The sequence below is a fragment of the Rhinolophus ferrumequinum genome, chromosome 26 (assembly GCF_004115265.2).
Source record: "Rhinolophus ferrumequinum isolate MPI-CBG mRhiFer1 chromosome 26, mRhiFer1_v1.p, whole genome shotgun sequence".
In the NCBI taxonomy this organism is placed as follows: Eukaryota; Metazoa; Chordata; class Mammalia; order Chiroptera; family Rhinolophidae; genus Rhinolophus; species Rhinolophus ferrumequinum.
The window spans coordinates 8620499-8640755 of NC_046309.1; the positions used below are offsets into that span (position 1 = coordinate 8620499).

General features: G+C 50.2%; 1 protein-coding gene across 1 annotated transcript in view; it reads right to left on the reverse strand.

The window, feature by feature from the left end:
- TMEM178B (transmembrane protein 178B) overlaps positions 1–20257 on the reverse strand; it is a 318298-nt gene that overhangs the window by 20059 nt on the left and 277982 nt on the right. Inside the window, 2 exon segments of the mRNA XM_033099100.1 lie at positions 11038–11064; positions 11067–11174. Coding sequence (XP_032954991.1) covers positions 11038–11064; positions 11067–11174 — 135 coding nt within the window.

Genomic DNA, 20257 nt, shown 5'->3' on the forward strand with positions numbered 1-20257 from the left:
TGTCTCTGCCCCTGCCTCCTGAGGGGGTCTGAAGGTCAAATGAGACCGTACTGCCCTTTGGAGCCTGTGAACTGAAAAGGGTCACCCCGACCATAACTGCCCACCCTTTTGGGGCGACCAGTACCTTCCTTCCCTAAGAATGGTACATTAAAGATGTCCTCGTCCTCTGTACTGCTGGAAAGACACAGAATTCGTTTATTTTTAATATTTTGCCTGTGGAAGGTGTCTCTCCCCGAAAGGGGAACAGCTCACTCACCACGCTAACGGGGCTGGGTGTCTGACCCCTCTCTGAGATGTCAGTAAGTGGGAGGCAGGAATGAGCTTTATGTCTTTATCCTCCACAGTATGTGGTCCTGACTTAGCAGGTACTTAACAACTGGTTGTTTATGCAATGAGTACTGAGCCCTGGGCAGGATCTGCTGGGTCACCAGCATGGGGGTGGGCCCACCTCTTTGACACCACTTCTTGCATATCCTTGCTCTTTCGGTGGCTTCCAGAGAGGGGATGAGTGTACTCTCCAAACCCCAAATCAAGACGCTCAATGTGAGACATGATCTGATAACAAGAAAACCGTGTCTGCAATCGGGAGACTTCTAGAATGTCAGGGAGATACAGGAGGTTTACACACAGACCCTCATTTCCCGATTATTTTATACCTGGGGGTAAAACGTCACTCACTGCCCACCAGTCCCAATAGCCCAAGTTCTGTTAGGATCAAAAGGTTTGTCCACTAGAGCAGAATTCCTTTACACCACGGGGGCCACCTTCATAAACCCTGTCTGGTGTCAGGCTCTCGGGCCTCCCCAGAATCCGTCTTGAGGGTAGAGCACCCCTCCCTCTTCCTTGGGTCTGGCAATTTCTAACATCACTTCTCACCTGTCCTCAGCCCCCTCTCTGCCCCCAGGACAGGAGAAAGGACAATTCCTCCTCACTTACATCTGCTCCTCCTCTTAATTGTTTCCCCAGGAGCAGCTTCTAAGCCCAGTAGGAGGGGTCTCTCCATTTACTTCAGGAACCAGCATTTTCCTTTGATTTATGACTTGTTTCAAGGGCCTGAAGCTTGCCTGACAAGTTCCCTTTCTCTGAAGCTTGCACACCTCTGTAAGAACATCCGAGAAGAGCCACAGGGAGGGAGGCTTTTGAAGTTGCTTTAGAATGTACCTACGTTTCCATGGCAATCAGGCACTGTGGAGTTACCACGACATTCTGGGCCCTTCTGTTTCCACTGCAAAGGCTGCTGAGAAATCTGTTCTTTCTCAGCAACCACCCCAATAATGGAGATGGTCTTCCAGCCATCCTGCTCGCTCGCTCTTTCTCTCGCTCTCTGCTCCTGCCTGCCCTTCCCCCACTCCGCTCTTGCTGACAGTCCATTTTCTGGGAACAAGGGACCCCAATTCATTGGAGTGATGTCAGTATTTCTACCTCAGGATACACAGTCTTACTTCCATGACTGGAGGAGACCTTAGGGTGACAGGGTCCTAGCCTGAGTCTGGACCATGTTCACCTGATAATTCAGGCATGTCTGAGCATGTCTGTGTTGGTGGAGGCCGGTGGCCAGGAAGGTACCAGACTGTGGAGAAGTCACTCATGCTGAGTGACACCCGAAATCATTCACCCCATAGCATAGACACCGAACCCAAACCACGCCTTTTCGTCTACAGTCGCCTAACTTTGCTTTTCTTTACACTTCACTTCCAGGTCTGTCCTGCCCACAGAAGTGGTTTGAGTACTCATTACAGGAACTTCCCGAAAGATCCATCAACTCTTCCGGTGAAAGCATCAACAGACTGTGTGTGCTGCTAAGATTGTGCCAGTTCTGCTGTTTTCCACCAATCCTGGAAACCATCGGTATTCTCGCCCAATCGGAATCAAACACCTGCATTGAAATAAAGGCCTTAACGCAGACTTCCAGTTCTCAGCAAATTCTGACTGCCCCCCCCACCCTGCCAGTCTCACAGGGGGGTGCTCTGCCTTCTGTCCACTCACTTAGTCCTGTTAGCAGCTTGTATCGGGCGGCAGCATTTAGGGAGTCAGCGTCTGACCCAAGGGAGGGGGAACACATGTTCTGTGTGGTTATTGTCACCAAAGATGAGGCGTGACTTCAAGCACAACAGGCTTGGCCTGAGTTAGGGGGAGGGGAGCTGCAGACGGAATACAAGAGAAGACTTGATTCTCAGGCTCAGGGCAGGGCTGCAGTGTCCTGGGACTGGGGGCTTGAACGTGGCCCAGGCTGGAGGCACACCGGGGAGTTGCGTGCATGCGGTGGTGCTCTGCCCTCACCAGCCTGAAATTCTTAATAATTTCAATTGAATAAGGGGGCCTGGGTTTTCATTTTGCACTGGTCCCCACAAATTATGCACCGGGTTCTGGTTGGAGGGCAGGGAGGGATGCTTCTGGGTCTGGGCAATGTGGCGCCCTCAGCGGGCACGTGACAGTCCCCCTCCCCTGACCTGGCACAGACACCATGCCCTGACTCACTGGACCTGGGTGGGGCATATTGTCAAAGCTCCAGCAATAGGTACTCCAGAAGGGAGCCACACCACTGACAAAAGTCACACAATATAAAACGATCACTCAGGGGAGAACCCCAGGACAATCTGTGGAACAGCGAGCAGGGCAGAGGGAGAAATGACACCCCCTCCATCAATCCAGTCTGTACCGTGGCCTCCAGGGCTCTACAGGGTCTCCCCACCTTTTTGGTGTATCTCCACCTCACCCTCTACTGTCACAATCGTCCTCTTGTTCACCTTCTTCAGACCCAACAAGCTCATTCCCAGCCCCGGTCCCTTGCACTTGCTGTTCTTTTCTAAGGAACGATTCTGCCGCCAGCCTCCCTCTGGCTTACTACCTCCCTTCATTCAAGCCTCTGTTCAACGGTCACCACCTCTGAGGGGCCTGTGTGCCCACCCACTGGCCTCCACCTACAATGATGCCCCTCTCCCTCTCCCTCCCAGTTTTATTTTTCACCGGACATCGTATCATCAATTTAAGGTCCTTGTTTCTATCTGTCTCTCCAACCAGAACCCAAGTTTCACAAGGAGTTTCTCCCATTCCCTTTTCTAGCCCAACTATTTAAGCAGTGTTTGTCATACAATGTAAATGAATTAATATAGTATGATATCATATAACGTAATAATACACACAATAATATAATATGGAATATAAGAAGGAATATACTATAATGTGAATAAATGAATGAATATAGTATAATATGAATGAATGAATGAATGAATGAGGTGGTGATTAGCCAGAAAGATGTTATGTGTTCGAGCAATTTCATCTTTATCAGCCCATGGTATGTGTGTCTGTGTGATGTTGGCAATATTGGTACAGGGCTGCTCGAAGCAGAGCGTCGCTAAAGGAAGTTATTTTAAAAAGCAGTACCTCCGTGGCTAAAAGAAGAATATGTAAAAACTGACTGAGAACAATGCCAGGCACGGTCCTAAGACTTCCACACGAGTTAACGCTGTAACTCTCACGACTATGCTTCAGGTAGACAAGCATAGGCGTTAGCCCTCTTTAACAGATGAGAAAATTGAAACAATGCACGAAGGGTGGTGAAGTAGCTTCCCCAATGTCACACGGCTGGTCTTTTGGTCCTGGACTAGTTCTCCATGACAAAACCATACTTCCCGCTTATAGGTGGATGATTTTCCCCCTGAGCAAGCACGGTAAGCCCCAGTTAGATGGCAGGGAAAGCATGGAAGGTGGCTCATGGGAAAGTGGGGGCAGGGACTCCAGGGGACAAGGCTTGGTTCTTCCCACAGAGCTCTCCTGGGTGCCTTCATCAACCACCCTCCTTCCCACCTCCTTCCAGGGTCTGCTCTGTCTTAGCAGTTCCCTCCAGGGACTCAGTGACAGAGCATCCCCTGCTCGGTGAGTGTTTATACTGTGGCTTTCTCGAACATCTGGGCAGGCAGCTATAGGGCATTCTGACAGGGCCTTCCATGACCGGACTTGAGTTTACAGGACCAAGGCTGCTTACCGTACTCTTCAAAAATGCAAATCTATAACAGAGGCACGTCCCATTGGTGGCAAGGGTGCAGCTCCACTGGGGTGCGTTTCTAACTCTCAAGTGAAATGAACCCTCCTGCTGCCTGGGTTACTGGACCGATTGGTCCTGATCACTCGTTCTCCATCAGGCAAGTGTGATAGGATTTCCCAGTCTTCCTGACAACGTGCTTTCTCCCCCAAATGTCTTTGTGTTCAATGTCATCATCAAATGCTAATAAATATTCAAATATGCACCTTCCAAAGGGCAAGACATGTTCCAGCGTATAAGCAGCCTACGAAGGTCTGCTTAGGATTCTAAAAGGAAGGTTATAAGATAAACATCAAGAGTTGGGATTTTCTAATGAAATCTCACGTGAGACTCTAAAAGCAGTTTAGGAGGCTAAGTAGATAGGTTTTATGCCACAGTTGCCCTTGGTTGGTCATGATGGAGTATGGACACTTCTCTGTCTATTAGAATGGACTTCACTAGGGTATACACATAACGGGAACGGCCGCCATTTGTTGAGGGGTTCCTACAGCTTTGCATCATGGAAGTCACTGGCTGACTGCATTTATTCTCCCTCCCCAGAACATCTAATTCACATGGTCTCCCCTCTTTCACCCATGAGTCATGAAGCTTGAGGCACAGAGCCTTCTGGAGTTACAGCAAACCATACGAGCCAAGTCTCCAAGTCATGCTAGAGTGGGGAATGGCAGTGGCAGAGGCTGATGGGAAGCTGGATATTGTTGTACCCCCCTGGAGCCCCTAAAATGACTACTGCTTTAAAGAAACAGTCCTTCCAGCAAGACGCCTACGCCTTGAACTATTCATTATAGGCTTGTAAGTTTTCAGAGTTGCTGCGCCTTTATCAAGGTCAATGTCTATCAGAAGAGAGGTGTTTGGGGTTCACTGCACAGATGAACTGCTCTCCGGTGAGCTTGGTGGGGGATGGGGGGGTGGGCATTTGGTGTCAGCGTTTTGCAAATCACTGCAATCATTCAAACTTGATAGCTTGAGGCTCTTTAGGGCATTCTCTTATTCCCCTGACTGACTAGGAAGGTAGAAAAGGTTACATTGACCACAGGTGGTAGGAAAGGACCTTTAATGATTTCATTTTCCCATTACCATCCATGCCCTCAATTATGGCCACCATCTCCTCCATATGGCCTTTTGTGCTTTGAGAAGGGACGAACAGAAAGGAAATAGAGAGATTCTGGGAACACTAGCATCTGCCTCAAAGCATAGAATCGGAGCCACGCATGCGTGGGAAGACGTGTGTGTGGCGCAGGGGGCCCTGGGGATCTTCAACAGAAGGTTGAGAAAGCAGAGGCAGCGGGATGGGCTGCACCTGTCCAGGCTGGTGTCATGGGCCAGGCTCTGGCTCCAGTGATGCCATTCACGAGCTGGGTGACCTAGGACAACCGACATAACTACTCTTATCTGGAAACACCAGGAGGTCAAACTGGATGACCTGTAGGTCCCTTCTGTTTCTAACATTCTAGAAGTCTAACGTAAAGACAGAAAATTCTCATGAATCCATGTGTAATGTATCCCCTACTTCCAAATGGAATTTGCGACATTTTATAGCAGACGTACACAGACCCTAGCACGACAGAACATAAGACAGGGTACTTTTTGGAAAGATTGCTGTGCTATCGAGACAAAACAAAATATTTTCTCTCTGTTGCACATAATTCACTTTTGCAATGCATGCATTCAACAGATATTTGAGCGTGCGGACACTGTTCCAGATCCAGGGGAGACGTCGGAGAACAAGCAGACAAGGCTCTTGAGCTCATGGAACTTACCTGCAAGTGCTGGGTGGGTACTCAATAAGCAAATGCAGAATGTTAAAACCACTGCAGACACCTAGTGCCCAGATGTTCATTTTAAGTATCACTCTCTAATAAAAGGAACCAGGGCTCCCTGGAGAGATGGCTGATTTTAGGACTGAGGTGGGAAATACACGAGATGAGTGTGGAGCGCTTTGTAATACCAAGACGAACTGCTCAAAACACCAGAACAACAGCAACAAACAAAAACAAAACCCCACAGCGACAGGAAGTATGTCAACGGGACATGGCGTGCCAGCAGCAAGGGCTCCCAATGGCCAAAGCTGGAACAACGGGAGCCACAAACGAAATACAGCATTGCATTATAACCCGAAGAATAAAATAAATATCCATGCGTTCACACTGATAGAAGTAAATGACTGAATAAATTAATAAATAGGGTAGAAGGGACAAATCTCCCACGTAGAGAAATTCCAAATACTTTGTGTTGATGCCCCCCTGCCAAAGGAGGACAGAGCCAACCCCCCACTCCTCAGGTGTGGGCTGTGCCGTGTGCCTTCCTTCCAAAGAGGACAGTATGGAATCAGGGAAGAAAGAGTCACTTTCCAGAAGAGACACCTGACCCCACTGCTTCAGCCGGGTGATCAAAATCAACATCAACACTCAAAATCAAGGTGGCACATAAGTTCCCAGGGAGGGCCACCCTACAATATGGAAGACCCAGCGCTCCTCAAAACTGTCCAGGTCATCAAGAACAAGGGACGCCTGAGACACTGTCACAGGACGAGGAGCCTAAGGACCCATGACAACTAAACTGCAACGGGGGATCCTGCATGGGATCCTGGAACAGAAAAAAAGACATCGGGTAAAAACTAAGAATCTGAATAAAGTATGGACGTTCATTAATAATAATGTACCAATGTTGGTGCAATAGTTTTAACAACTGTACCCCACTCGTATAAGACATTATTTATATTAGGGGAAGCTGTGTGCACGTTTAATTTTTAGTGATATAATTAGCTCTCCATATCTATTTTTAGCACACCATGGGCAATATAAGTCAATGTTTATGTTAAGAAAACTATTATGTTTAGGGCTATGAGGCTTAAAATTCTGAAAAATTAGGTAGTCTTGGATATCGCTAAGTATTATATGGGAACTCTGTACTATCTGTTCAATTTTTCTATAAACCTAAAATTTTCTAAAAAGTAAAATCTTAAGAGAAAAAAACAAAAGGACCTGAAGGTCCGAAAGAGAAGAAGTCCGAGGCTGTCTCCTGCTGGCCTTGAATGAGCCAACTTCCGAGAGTCCTACAGCGGCAAGGACAGGCACTCTGACACCACCACTGAGCTTGGAAGAGGACCCCGACCCAGCGGACACTTGGTTACATTTCTCCAAGAACCCAGTTGAGCTGTGCCTGGATTTCTGATCCATGGAAACTGTGAGATCATAAATGTTTATTGTAAGCTGCTGAACAACAAACAACAAAACCTGAAAACAAAACACAACAACAAACCTTCCAGGGAGTATGAGCATGCTGCAGAAAATTAAATTAAGATACTGAGAGAGACTGGGTGGCTTCATTACACTGGTGGTCAAAGCGCCCCCAGGGGCTGGGGAGGTGACTTTTACTTCACACTCTGAATTCTAGGAAGGAGCCGGCCGGAGGCACTGGCGGGAAAAGCCCTGCGGGCAGCGCGATCAGCCAGCTCCAGCCGCGAAGGAGAACTGCGTGAGCTCCAGCACAGAAAGGCAGTGCATGGTTGGAGCGACGGAGTGAGTGGAAGGGAAGGACTAGGAAAGGAGGCGAGACAGCAGCACCGGCAGGTTACACAGGGCTCCTGCTATGGACTGAACACCTGTGTGCCCCAAAAGTCCTAACCCTCAAGGTGACGGTACAAACAGGAGGAGCCTTTGGGGGTGATTAGCTCATGTGGGGGGCACCCTCACGCATGGCATCAGTCCCCTCATTAATGACACTCCAGGGAGCTCCCTTGCTCCTTCCACCACAGGACACAGCAAGAAGGCACCATCTATGAAGCAGCAAGTGGGTCCTCACCAGACCCCGAATGTGCCCGGGCCCTGACCTTGGACTCCCGGCCTTCAGAACAGTGAGAAATAAAATGTCTGCTGCTTAAGCCGCCCAGTCTGTGGTATTTTGTGATCACAGCCTGAGCTGACGAAGACAGCTCCTACAGAAGAGAAAGGAATTTGGATTTTCGGTTTCACTGGAAGCCTTTGGAGCACCGATGAGCAACAGAGGAGTAATCAATCTGATTTATAGTTTTAAAAAAAGCACGCCAACTGCTCTGTGAAGGACTGATTGCCGAGTGCCAGCGTGGAGTCAGGTGTCTAGATAGCGGCTCCAGCGTCAGCCCAGGCGAGGGCTCATGGAGGCTCAGACCGGGCGGTGCAGAGATGATGGATGTCTTCCAAGAGTGTGGGAGGCTGCGTGATCAGGATGCTGATGGAAACGGCCCGGGGCTGGATGCTCACAGCATCCCAGAGGTCTGGGTGTTGAGGCGGCTCTGAGGGTCCCCCAGCGAGTGAATCACAAGTCATCACGCCATCACACACTCCCGCGCCTTTCCCCTGCCTTTCCCGTGTCAGCCTGTTCCTGCACTTCTGAATACCACTGATGATTCATCAAGACGCTTGTCTCTGGCAATTGCTGGCACCAAATGGTGTTGTGCCAGTTTGGGCTAGATTCTCCCCTGGAGGCCCTGCCAAAGGGAAAACTGGATCCCACCCACCACCCCCAGCCTCCTGGCTCCACAAACCGCCCTAGTTCATGAATTGCCTCCTCTGGTTGGGTGTTAATGAAAGAGTTTGCTGCAGGTTCTTTCACAAGGTGTGGGGTGCCCCCTCTTCTTGAGCCTGGGGAGATCATTAAATCGGGAGCGGAGAAGCGCTCAGGGTGGGGCCCTCTTCCTTCATATCCGGACAGGGAAGAGGATGTTAACAGAATTCTTCCATTCTCAGGCTGGCTCTGGTCCTTTCATCTCAAGTCCCCTGCAATTCCATCTTCAGACTCTTGACTCCAAATTTACCTTCTTCATTCTTGCCGGCCCCTCTGATTCCACCTGCTCCCCACGTCCATGCCTGGTCAGCTCCCAAGCATGGCGCGGTTGGGCCCCACCAGCTGGTCTCACTTGCGTTGCCATCTCATCCTATGGACACCTGTCTGTGCTCCATTACAGATGCCTGAAATCCACTCTGGGGGGAAGCCAAGGCTGTGGGCCTTTTTGTCCCCCTTTGCCATAAATACCTATAGTTGGAGTGACAGATTGTTTTGCGGTGTCCATGAGGTGGCTGAACCAGATAGCTGACTCCCAAGTTCTTCAACAGGTCCAGCCTAGAAGGTTAACTCTTGGCGGGCAGGGACTGGTCAGGTTCTGGGAGACGCTGGTGCTGAAACGCCTCTTTCTGACACACAGCTTCCCGTCACTTCTGGGTTGACACCTGGGCCTCTTAGTGTAGCTCCCTCTGCTGAGCAGCGATGGGGAAGCACAGCTTCTCTGCCTGAGTCAGCTCCTCCCTAGCCCTGACTGAACCGAGCTCCTGGGGTCAGCGGATGGCAGCTGCTTAGGGCACCTGTACCCCCGTGGCTACAGGAAAGGACACTAACATTCCCTCTCTGTCTCTGGAAGCTGACTTCAGCAGCCCGGAAGGAAGCCGTCAGGGCTGAACGGTCCTGGAGACTTAGCACCTGTGCGGAGGTAAGCCACGTGCCTGCAGAGAGCGGGGAGAGGAGACTGTGCAGGGAGCGACGAACGTCTCAAAAGAGGAGGCAATGAAAGAGTAGCAGCTCCCAGAGCTGCCGGATTCCTGCTCAGCCCAAGGCCTGTTTGCTCAGCTCTTCTCGGATTCCTGAGAGACCTCTCCGGAGCTTTAAAAAGCCCTGTGGTACTGGAGTCGGTCTTTGTAAAACCAAGAGAGTCGCAGCGAGAATACCCATTACAAACAGAACCCCTCCACTGTTATCTTTGCACATGTCAGAGTCCATGCAGGATCTTGACTGGAAGGTGGAAACAAAATGGATTCAGCTGCTACCGAAACAGAGTTGGGAAATCGAGTTTACCCTCTTGTTTCACTGAGGAGGACACCAAGCGCGAAAGAGGTGAGCAGGGCCGGTTTTGTGGGAGACCAGGACAGGTGTGGGAACTGCTAGAGGGAGCCACCTGGGCCCTCCCTCCACCAGCCTCTGCCACACTACAAGTGTGGGACGCAACCATCAGGCCCCAAGACGAGTGGTGCCATTTTCCTCCTCACCAGCCCCCAGAGATGTCTGCACACCCAGAGGGACAGCCGGCCGCCTCCACTCCCTAGCTTGACACACTCCCTCCCTCCCACCTCCACTCAGGAACCCAGAGTCAGGCATCTCACAGGAGGGGCCTGAGCTGGGCACGTGCATGTGGCACCTAACGTCTGACATTTGTTTCCGTAGGTAGAGCTCACTTTCCTCTTTCCGTACGCATTTCTAATTCCCTCTGTCCAGTCCCCGCTTCACCCAGCTCCGTGCATTCGCAGATCCACTTTTCTGAGGAGCGGATGTGATGGGCGCACCCACTGCTTAGCTTGGGCTTTGAATTGACTCAGACGAGGAGACTGAAAAGCATGTCTGAGCTCCTCAGGGAGAAAAGAGGTGCACGTAGACTGGATTAACGCTTACTTCCCATGATGGGGGCCGATTCCTGCACAGCTACAGAGTTCTCCGTGTCTACAATCCCTGTATAAGGACCGATTGGTCGTATGGCCATGGCAGCAACAGACAGGAAGGGAGGCAGGTAGAGGGAAGGTCTGGCCCTGTCCTACCACCACTGGAGGGTCTTATTTCGAACCGGACGCATAAATCAAGGGTGAGGCTTTTAAAGGGGAAGCTGCCCAGGCAGCACCTGCTTCCCACCCTGGAGTCTAGTACGTGTATAAAATGCCAACTGTGTCCTGGGTTCAAGCTTGCCCCAGGTCTGACGCTTCTCCCAATGCCAGCCACCCCATGCCATCAGACCCTCGAGGGTAAGGACCACGCCTCATTAGCCTTTGCATCCTTAGCAGCTGGCACAGTGGCCAGTGGTTAAGAGCACTCGAAAAATGTTTGATGAATGAATGAATGAGTGAGTGAGTGAGTGAGTGAGTGGACTCCACCCGAGTTGTAGCCTTCATCCGCCCTGCCCCTAGCCATTCGCCCAGAAGCCCAGTACGTACCCAGGACCTGCCCGCCCCCACTACCCCCCGAGCCTGCGGCCTTACCTCCCATAAGGAAGAGAAGCCCGGCACATACTGCATAAGGCCTCGGTCCCAGCAGCAGCCCAGGACGCCGATGATCCAGCCGAAGAGGATGATGGCCACCGCCATGCCCATGAAGCCAGCTGTCATCCTGCGCAAGTCTGTGGGGAAGCAGGAGGGCAACGGTTAGCATCAGAGCCTGGAACTCAGGGTCAGGGCGCAGCCTGAGCCCAGGCAGACGGGGAGAAGGCAGGGGCAGGAAGGCAGCCTGTCTGCACAATCGCGCTTCCTTTGCAGAGGAGAGCGCCCCGGTGGTGACTGCACCCGTCTGTGCAAATCACGCCAGGACAGTTGGTTCATAAGTACAGGGAGAAATCGTCATCGTATCAACTGTCACTTCTGGTGTGCCTCCGCTGGGCCAGGCACAGCACTATCCTGCCCAAGCATCTATGTCAACCTTCTGAGACAGGTACTGCCTTTATTCCTATTGGGAAAATGGCTGCAAGCCCTACACCTGGTGAGCGGCAGGAGACGGCAGCCACCCGAGCTCTGGACGGCTCTCAGGTCCTCACCTCAGCATGTCATTCACCTCTCGGCTGGGCGGGGTCTGGGCAGTCTGGCTGCACCGGCTAAGAACTCTCTCCCTTCCCTCCAGGGTGCGCTGGTCTCTCCAGTAGGTTCAGGGTGAAGAGGAAGCTGCCTGCAGCTTCTAGTTTCTTCCCCTCCAAGCTGGCACCTAGGCCTCAGCTTTCCTTGCATGTGGAGTTGCAGCGTGGGGAGCCACACCTCTTGTTCTCAGACTGAGCCCCAGAGTACCCCCCGTCGCCCCCTGGACCCCAGGGCAGCCCAGCTTTCTGGGTCAGGCCCTCCCCTGCTCCATGCCTCATTGACCCCGCCAGACAAGCCCAGCGTGGGCACAGGAAGGAGGAGGGCTGTCTGGAAAGGAGGTATTTTTAGCAGAAGGGCTGAGGGCAGAGCTGCTGTCCTGTTTCAGTCAGTCTCACTTGCGTCTTGCTCGGCTCAGTTTCCTCCTGGCTACCCCACTGCCCTCCGGGGCATTCTCCCCCCACCCACCCCACCTCATACTGCTGCCCTGGAATCCAGGCTTCTTACCTCCTCCACGGCAACACCCCCACCACTTGTCATGGACTCCGTCCACGCGGCCCTCGCCCCCCACCCGCCCACAGCTCCCTGTCCACGTGTGCAGTCTGGGTGGAGCCCCTCCATCTACATCTGAGCCTATCGCCAGCCCCAGGCCCACCCACAGGGCTCCACGCAGGAGCGAAGCCATTGCCCGTGCCTCTGCCCCTGGGAACATTGCTAGAGAAGCCTGGGGGACCCCAAGGGCATCACCCTCTCTCAAAGGCAAGGAGGGGGTTTGAGGGTGAGGGCCTCTTCTCTTCCCTGGGAAACAAACACCCTATATTGTCTCTAAGGGGAACACCTTGGGATCTGCACACTCACAGGGGCGTCCCCTCCCCTCCATTCCTCTCTCATTCCAGCCACCCCCATCGGGAGCCGCTGCAGATATGGCCTAGTTTGGCTGGAGACCTTCCGGTCCTCTCCTCTACTGAGGGATTTGGTCCATGACTTTGCCCTGACATTGTAGATCAGACACCGGCAGCCCCTAGCCCAGGAGGAAACTGGTTGTACAGTGGGGAGCGAGGACAAAGGAAGAGACAGCATCTGAGCTTCCCCTACAAGGAAGGGCCTGCATAGGGAGGACAGGACCCTGTCACTGTCACAGAGGCAGAAATCCACCATCGAGCAGGTCCCTGTTCTACTGAGTTGTCCTTTGTCCTCCCCCGCTGACCCAGGAGTGCCTGCCCAAGCCAGGCAGAAGTAATACTCAGTACAGGCATTTATGTGAACTGCCAAGGACGCCTAATTATCATGCCGCACTGTACTGACTGCTCATGTCACCCCATGTGTCACAGGAAACTTGGTTGCGAGGGCTGTCGGATCACAGCGCTCAAGCGAGCGCCATGCTTCCCGAGCCGGCTCCTTGCTTACGGGCTCAGTCAGCCACAGCCAGCGTGAAGGAAGGAAGGAACATGTCTGCCAGTTGGGCCAGCACCACTTATTCAACTGTCTTTGGTTGTCCTGGCCTCTCCATGTCCCCACAGTGCTTTTGCCACTGCCACCAGTCTCTGTCCCTTCTTCCTTCCTTCCTGCTCACTACAGACTCTGGTGTGGCAGGTCTGAGATGTCTCCTGGGTGGAGAAGGGTCCCCTCCTGACATGTGAGCCCATTTAGACTGATTCCCAAAGATGGTCTTCTCTGCTACAGATACTTTGTCCACTCTCTGCCGTGGTCAAAGGCAAGGCGGTGGTGGGCGTGGGAAACTAGTTGTGCAGGTATTTTCAAAGTAAAGGAGGCTCATAACCCCTTAAGCGGGCCAGGTAAGTTCTCTTCTATGTCCCTATGGAAGTACAGGTCCCCTTTTCAGTGCTTGGAGGGTTTCTTAGGGAAATCTTGGCCCCATCAGTAGCACTAGAGACAGACAACCCTGCTGCAGCCATAGAGCCCTCCCGGTGCACTTGGCCTTGCTCACTGGAAGGCCTGACTGGTCCTCTGGGCTCTGCAGACTCTTGCGAGCAAAGGTACTACCTGGGGGATTAAGTGGACAATATGTCACGTAAGGTGTGCCCACTTGGGCCGGGGATGGGAAAGTGGGCTGGCAGGAAAAAGGAAATATACAAATCAGAGAAAGAGGGAAGGTTCTCGTTGGAGGAGGAAAGCAGTGTTTCACTTAGAAGGAAACAGAGGGAAAGGCAGAAAGGGAAATGGAGACGATAGGTCCTCTTCCAAAGTTCCAGAACCGACAGTGGTCATCTGTGTCACAGGTTGCGGAGGGGCTGTGGCTTTTAACACAGAGCAGGGGCACTTTGCTGTGTCCCAAAGGGCTGTGTCAATAAAAGCTGAGGGTCACGCTACACTGCTGATCTGGAAAGAAGGATGAAAGCCAGAGGTCAGGCCTGAGTGTTCTCACTGACCCGGGAGGACATTCACTGTCACCCTGTGAACCTGACTTTGTTAGAGCCACGTGTGTACCGCTAGTTATTCTGTCCTGAGATCTATGCGGGCATTCAGAACAGCTGCGGCAACAACTAGGAAATCACGAGGACAAAAAGTATTCTTTTTTACAGAAGAGAAAAGCAAGAGGCAAAGAAGTTAGATAATTTATTGATAAGCAGTCTCAAACCAGTGAACTCAAAGAAGAGTGAGTTGGGTCATTGAGTTGTGTGGGAAAATAAAATTAATGATATAATTAAAGTCCTACTGGATTATCATGACAGATTGAATAAAATGCATCTCTTCCTCCCAAATAAAGCCAGAACTCCAGTTAAGAGATTTTTTTTAAAAGATAGACATTTACAAGGATGGGGAAAATAGGAAAGGAGATGAAGACAACAACAAAAGATGAAAAATGGCAAAGCTGACAGTGTGATTGACTCAGCAGAGGGAGGGAGCCAAACCTAAAGCCAGCAGCCCAGCCGGGAAGCTGAAAACCAAACTGCCAAATGGCCACTAGTCTTGTGAACTGGCCCCGACAGGTTCTTGTGGATCAGGAAGTTAGAGAAGAAGGACATAGAACAAGGATTTGGTGGAAGCTGTTGGAGATGGAACTAGATCCCTAGATCTCCTCACCCACTGCACACCTCTGCGGGACACCCCCACTTCCTGGCCCCAGCGCTAGAGAGGGAGCACGTAGGATGGGGTGGTCAACAAGCTCAGGCGAGGGATAGCTGGTCAGCACGGCTGAGGGCCACTACACGTAGGGTGATTAAATGACTACACACATGGAGAATGTTCAATGCTCACCCTGGATACCCCAGCCCTCTCCTACCTGGCTCCAAGAAGTTTACTGCCTGGCCTTTGCCCTGCAGCCTGGAGGCTGGGAGAGGTCTCTCTGGTGATAACTAGCACAACAGAAAATACCTAGACACTCTGACACTGGGGGTGCCCCATAGGCAGCCCCTCCAACCAATCTCCAATAAAGCCCATCCACCCACTCAGTGCTTCCACGTAGCTGTTTAGCACCCCCACCAGACAACCCAGCATCACTAGATAGCAGAGCCAAGCCTGGGAGAAAAAGAAGTCGAGAAAACACTGAGCAGGGATAAGAAACAATAATTGAAAGTTATTATTAAAAATTATTATCAATATTCCCAGAGACGCAAGAGAAGAAACATAGTTTGCCTCCATGAAATAAGGACAGGATACTATTGAAAAGAACCAAGAGTATGTGGGAAACAAAAACAATGTCTTAAAACAACAGAATCAAAATCACTGAAATTTATATTATAAAATCAGTTCTAACTTATGTAGTAACAGTCTTATACTATTCTAAAAAAAAAGATTTAAGGAAGCTTACAAACCACACACAGTATAACAGGATAAAAATAATGAATGAGGAAATGAATGAAAGACAAAATAAATAAAAAGGAAGATGAAGCCAGATATTACATTCAGACACCAAGCTTTGTCCATGAGGTCTTGAGGAAGGTGAGTACACTCTCCAGATTTGAATTTAAAGTCATTAGATATTATTTTCGTTGTCTTTCAATCTATGTTGCTTTTTGTTTACACATGAGTCAATCCCAAGGGCCTCTCTGCCTATGGAGTGGCCCACAGGAGACGCCCCCACTCCTGCCCGTCTGGGTTACCCTATGTGTCCACGCTCTCGCTTTAGGAGTGAGAAGCTGCCTCTCCCATTCTTTGTCGTTGCTCACTGTGCCCAAGCAGCACATTGCACCTGGGAACATACATCGCTTGTATTTCTTGTCCTGTCTCTTCCTGCTTTTTGAGAAGAAAAAGGAAGGAAGGAAGGAAGGAAGGAAGGAAGGAAGGAAGGAAGGAAGGAAGGAAGGAAGGAAGGAAGGAAGGAAGGAAGGAGAGAAAGAAAGAAAGAGAGAGAGAGGAAGGAAGGAAGGAAGGAAGGAAGGAAGGAAGGAAGAGAAGAGAAGAGAAGAGAAGAGAAGAGAAGAGAAGAGAAGAGAAGAGAAGAGAAGAGAAGAGAAGAGAAGAGAAGAGAAGAGAAGAGAAGAGAAGAGAAGAGAAGAGAAGAGAAGAGAAGAGAAGAGAAGAGAAGAGAAGAGAAGAGAAGAGAAGACCTAACATGCTTATCTGAAGCCTTGGGAAAAGATTACGCAAGGTCGGCCTGAGAATAATCCCCTTGGAAAGAACCTCGAATGAAGAGGTGGGCTCTGCAGGCTAAGGCTGAGATAAAGAAAAATCTCAGGAATCGTGTTGGCTTTGAGTCCATTATCTGTATTCCATGACCCTAACATTGAACGTCATAATTTTCGAAATAAGAAAGGTGCATTCTTTTGAGCAAAAGAAAGGTGCATAAACTTTTGAGCCAAAGAATTGAGCTCAGCACAGTGGAGAGGAGTGGGCAGAAGGGGGTTGATAATGAGGGAGGGTGGAGAAGAAAAGCGAGGAGAGCCATTAAATCGAACCAGAAAAAGCAGTTCTCCCTCATGGAAAAATTTTCATTTTGAAGTTTACACTCCTATTACCATTTAAATTGAAAGGTATTGCTTGCAACTCTACACGGGAAACCAGGATATATGCATTTAAATAAACACCACTTAGAGAAGAAAAATATATATGCGCTCTGAATATCTTTCTATTTGTTCTTTTAAGATCTTGCACACACAAAAATGATGATGATTTGAATTAAAAAGAAAAACACCCCGAAATGGTGAGGGTAAGTGTATGTTAACCTTGCTGTGATGGTAAAGACTTGGCAATGAGGAGACAGGGCACTGTCGTAACGCCCTCAGTGTCCAGAGTGTGGAGTGATCAGCAAGGCCACGGTCGGTCGTCTGCTGGTCACCTCTAGGTGAGCCTTGCTGGCTGGACGCTCTCCCTTCTGCATGATCCGAGCACATGGCTGGTGGTCAGCTGCCCTGGGGGTAACACAGTCCTTCACAATTAGTCCCTTGGGGTTCAAGTTCACAGAAATTGGAGGGCAGAGCAAGGTGGCGGGGCCTGAACGCCAGTGTTTTTGCCTCAAGGGGTCAGTCTGGGGAGTAAGAAGTGGAGAGAGAGAGTCTGCAGTGAACGTGCTAGCCGTGGGATTGGCTCAGGACAAATTGATCAAACGCGAAGGAATATTCCAGGAACCAATTACTGCATGGCAACCGTCTCTGAAGAAAGTGGGGGTTTGGATTCTGGGTCACCGTAGAGATAGTCAACACATGGGGATGGCAGCAGAGATTCTTAGGACGAGGCTGGCCAGGTTGAAATCCTGGCTCTGCCACCCGCTGGCTGTGTGAACTTCAGCAAGTCAGTCTAGTTGCTGCATTTGTAAGCGGAGGACACTACTTAACTTCAAAGGGTTATTAAGAGGATTAAATAAGTTAATATGTATAAACTGCTTAGAATAGTGCCTGACACAAAGATTGAGCTGTATAAGTGTACGTAGAAATGGAAGTCGCTTAGAGTGGTTCTCTTTTTTTCATGCCTCGCATCCTTTGCATTTTCTGTACATGAGCACAGAGGAGCTGAGTAACACGCTGGGGCTAGCCCCTAATTTAGGATTTGATTTCCTGAGGGAGCAGCCTTCTGGAATATGTGGCTGTGTCTCTCAGGTACCTGCACAGGCCAAGGCGGAGGCTCTAGTTTTCTATTTGTTAAGCTTGAGATGCTTTCACCCTGGAGTGTTGATGCCTTATCCTCCGAGGACCGAAACAGCTGGAGGCTACCGCAGCTAATAGCCGAGGTGCCGGTGGCCACAGAGGCTATTTGAACCCTGGGCTCTCACAGCGAGTGCTACAACTGATCTAGAAGGAAGAGGCAGGGCAAGACTGCAAATCTGTGCGGCGGGAGGAGTAACTAATTAACACTGAAGCAGAGAAGGCGCGAACAGAAGGTTTTGCCTGTAGCTTTCCTCCAGAGTGTGAGTTGGTTCGGGATTGCAATGCAGTTATATGTAAGAAGTTATTTTCATGTGAACACAAAATCATTCTTAGGTTTCCATGCGAAAGTGCCCAACGTGGGGCTTTGATCCCCACGAGGTCCTTTCGTCCATCTTTCTCCAACAGTCTCCTAACAGACGGCACTTCCCTGAAAGACCTGGCACTTTCCTCCCTCCTTCCTTGGTGGGGCTGTGCTCTCTGCCAACATGGCTGTCCACATGCTCCACCTGGCAAGCTTCTCATCAGCCTTAAAGATTTCCCTGACAATAAATGGCTGGGAGCCTTCCAGGGCCCGGGGCTCCTGTAGCCCTTGGTCGCTATTACCCCTCAAGCACGGACCATATCACATGTCTCATTGCAATTATTTATCTCCCTTCCTCCAACAAACGTGAGCATGCTCAGGGCCGTGCTCATGTCTGATGTAGTCTATTATCATGTCACTGACACGAGCAGGTGCTCAATAAATATTTTGCTAAATGAGATCGTCTTCCCAAGCCGCAATAATCACTAAAACTGTGCGTAGCAGAGAATAAGGCAGGGTGAGGAGGTACCTACCTGATGCAAACCGGTTCAGTGACTCAGGTGTCACTGTGACTGGAAGACAATTTCTCTCTCTTCCAATCTTATTTTATTTTTCAAAGCCAGCACAAACTATCGCTTAAACATTCAGCATATTTGTTTCTCGTATACAAACATAGGTCCAGATTCCAGATCGCACAAAGCCACGCACTGTGGGGGCCCCTTACCAGAAAGTTTAATGAGCACGTCTGATACCCCACAGGTTAGGACCCCAACAGATGTTTCTGCACTGCCCTCCAAGGGGGAAGGTAGCTGCCATAGAAATAAAAAGCGATTTCTGGATCAGAAGACAAGCTTGAAGCTTCCTCCTCCTCAACCCTACCTCCGGATTAGAGAACTGCCATAAATAGGGATATTATGTGATGCTGCCATATACAAATCACATCCAGTGTCAAAACAATGGAAGGCAAATTGCAAAATTCGCACTCGCCTGATGAAAACTAGGTCAGCAGCTAAAGCAAGTGCCTGGAGACAAGAGAGGAGAAGGGGAGGAAAACCCAGAACTGAGAGGCAGAGTCCCAAACCAAAAAAAAAAAAATCACAAAATGACTCTCTTCGTCCTGCAGCTACATTGCTAAGCCAACAGCAGAAACTGCAGAAGGGAAGGAAGAAAAGGAAACTGCGGCTCAGCCGACTGGAAACGCCTGGGTAGAGCCAGCTCGGCACCTGCTTCTGGTCCGGGGGTCTTCTGCTATGAGTGGTGAGCACGACCAGTACAATCCCCTACTCCATCCCAGAGAAGTTCCCATGCTCCTCCTTTCTATGCGTCCCTGACAACTGCTCCGAGCGCAGTCTCAAAGTCAGAGTGGCTGGGCAAGAACGTCCCCAGGGTCCCCACAAAGTAACACAAAATGGGAGCTTTAAAGCACACGGGCACCTTAGAGGGTGCGATGCTTTGCAGAAAAATGCTGCAGGCACCTGAGAAGGGGTTGATGGCAAAGAATCTGCAAAGCCTGGGGAAGGGAAAGATAAATGGGAATGAACATTTATTGTGCCTCCACTATGTGCAGGCATTGGGCTGAGCAATTTATGCAGAACATGTCCGTAACGCCTCCCAACGGCTCCACAATTTTTCTCATTGTGTAGACTTAGAAACCGAGGCAAGGGGATTTGAGCTGATCAAGGTCACGCAGCCAGTAAGAGGTGGATCTGGGAAAGGGCCTCAGTCTGCCCAGGCCCTTCCCATTCCCCCGTCCCTTTCAGATTCCATGCTACTTCAAAGCCCAGGAGAGAGTTTAACATTCAATAAAATGTAACAGAATATTTTTTGGCTACTAAATTACTCTTTTGAAGAATGTCAATGACCAGGGGAAAGTTTGTCATAGAAAAATAAATGAAAAATAACGCATAAGCATTTGTATCCCACACGATCCCTACATGGCAGGTGACATACGTGCATCCAACCGTGAACACCCAGGTGGCAACAGCAAGGGAGTAGTAGTCCAACCCACGTTAGCAGGGCAGCTTTCTGGGTAAAGTTTGGAAACAAAGACGTGCTTGTATAACCAGTTAAGCTCTCTTAGAACTTCGTGGGGGAAAAGCAGTAGAATTGATGGGAAGTGGTGACTGACTGTAAGAGAGAGGGAGAGGGAGAAGTCACTGGTGACTCCTAGGCTTCAGGCTTGGATGATGAGAATATGGTGACATCACTGACCACACTACAGAACACAAGATGAGGCACAGAGCGTCGCTTCTCTGTTTGGATTTATTTTTATTCATCTGTTTTGGAAAGGGGA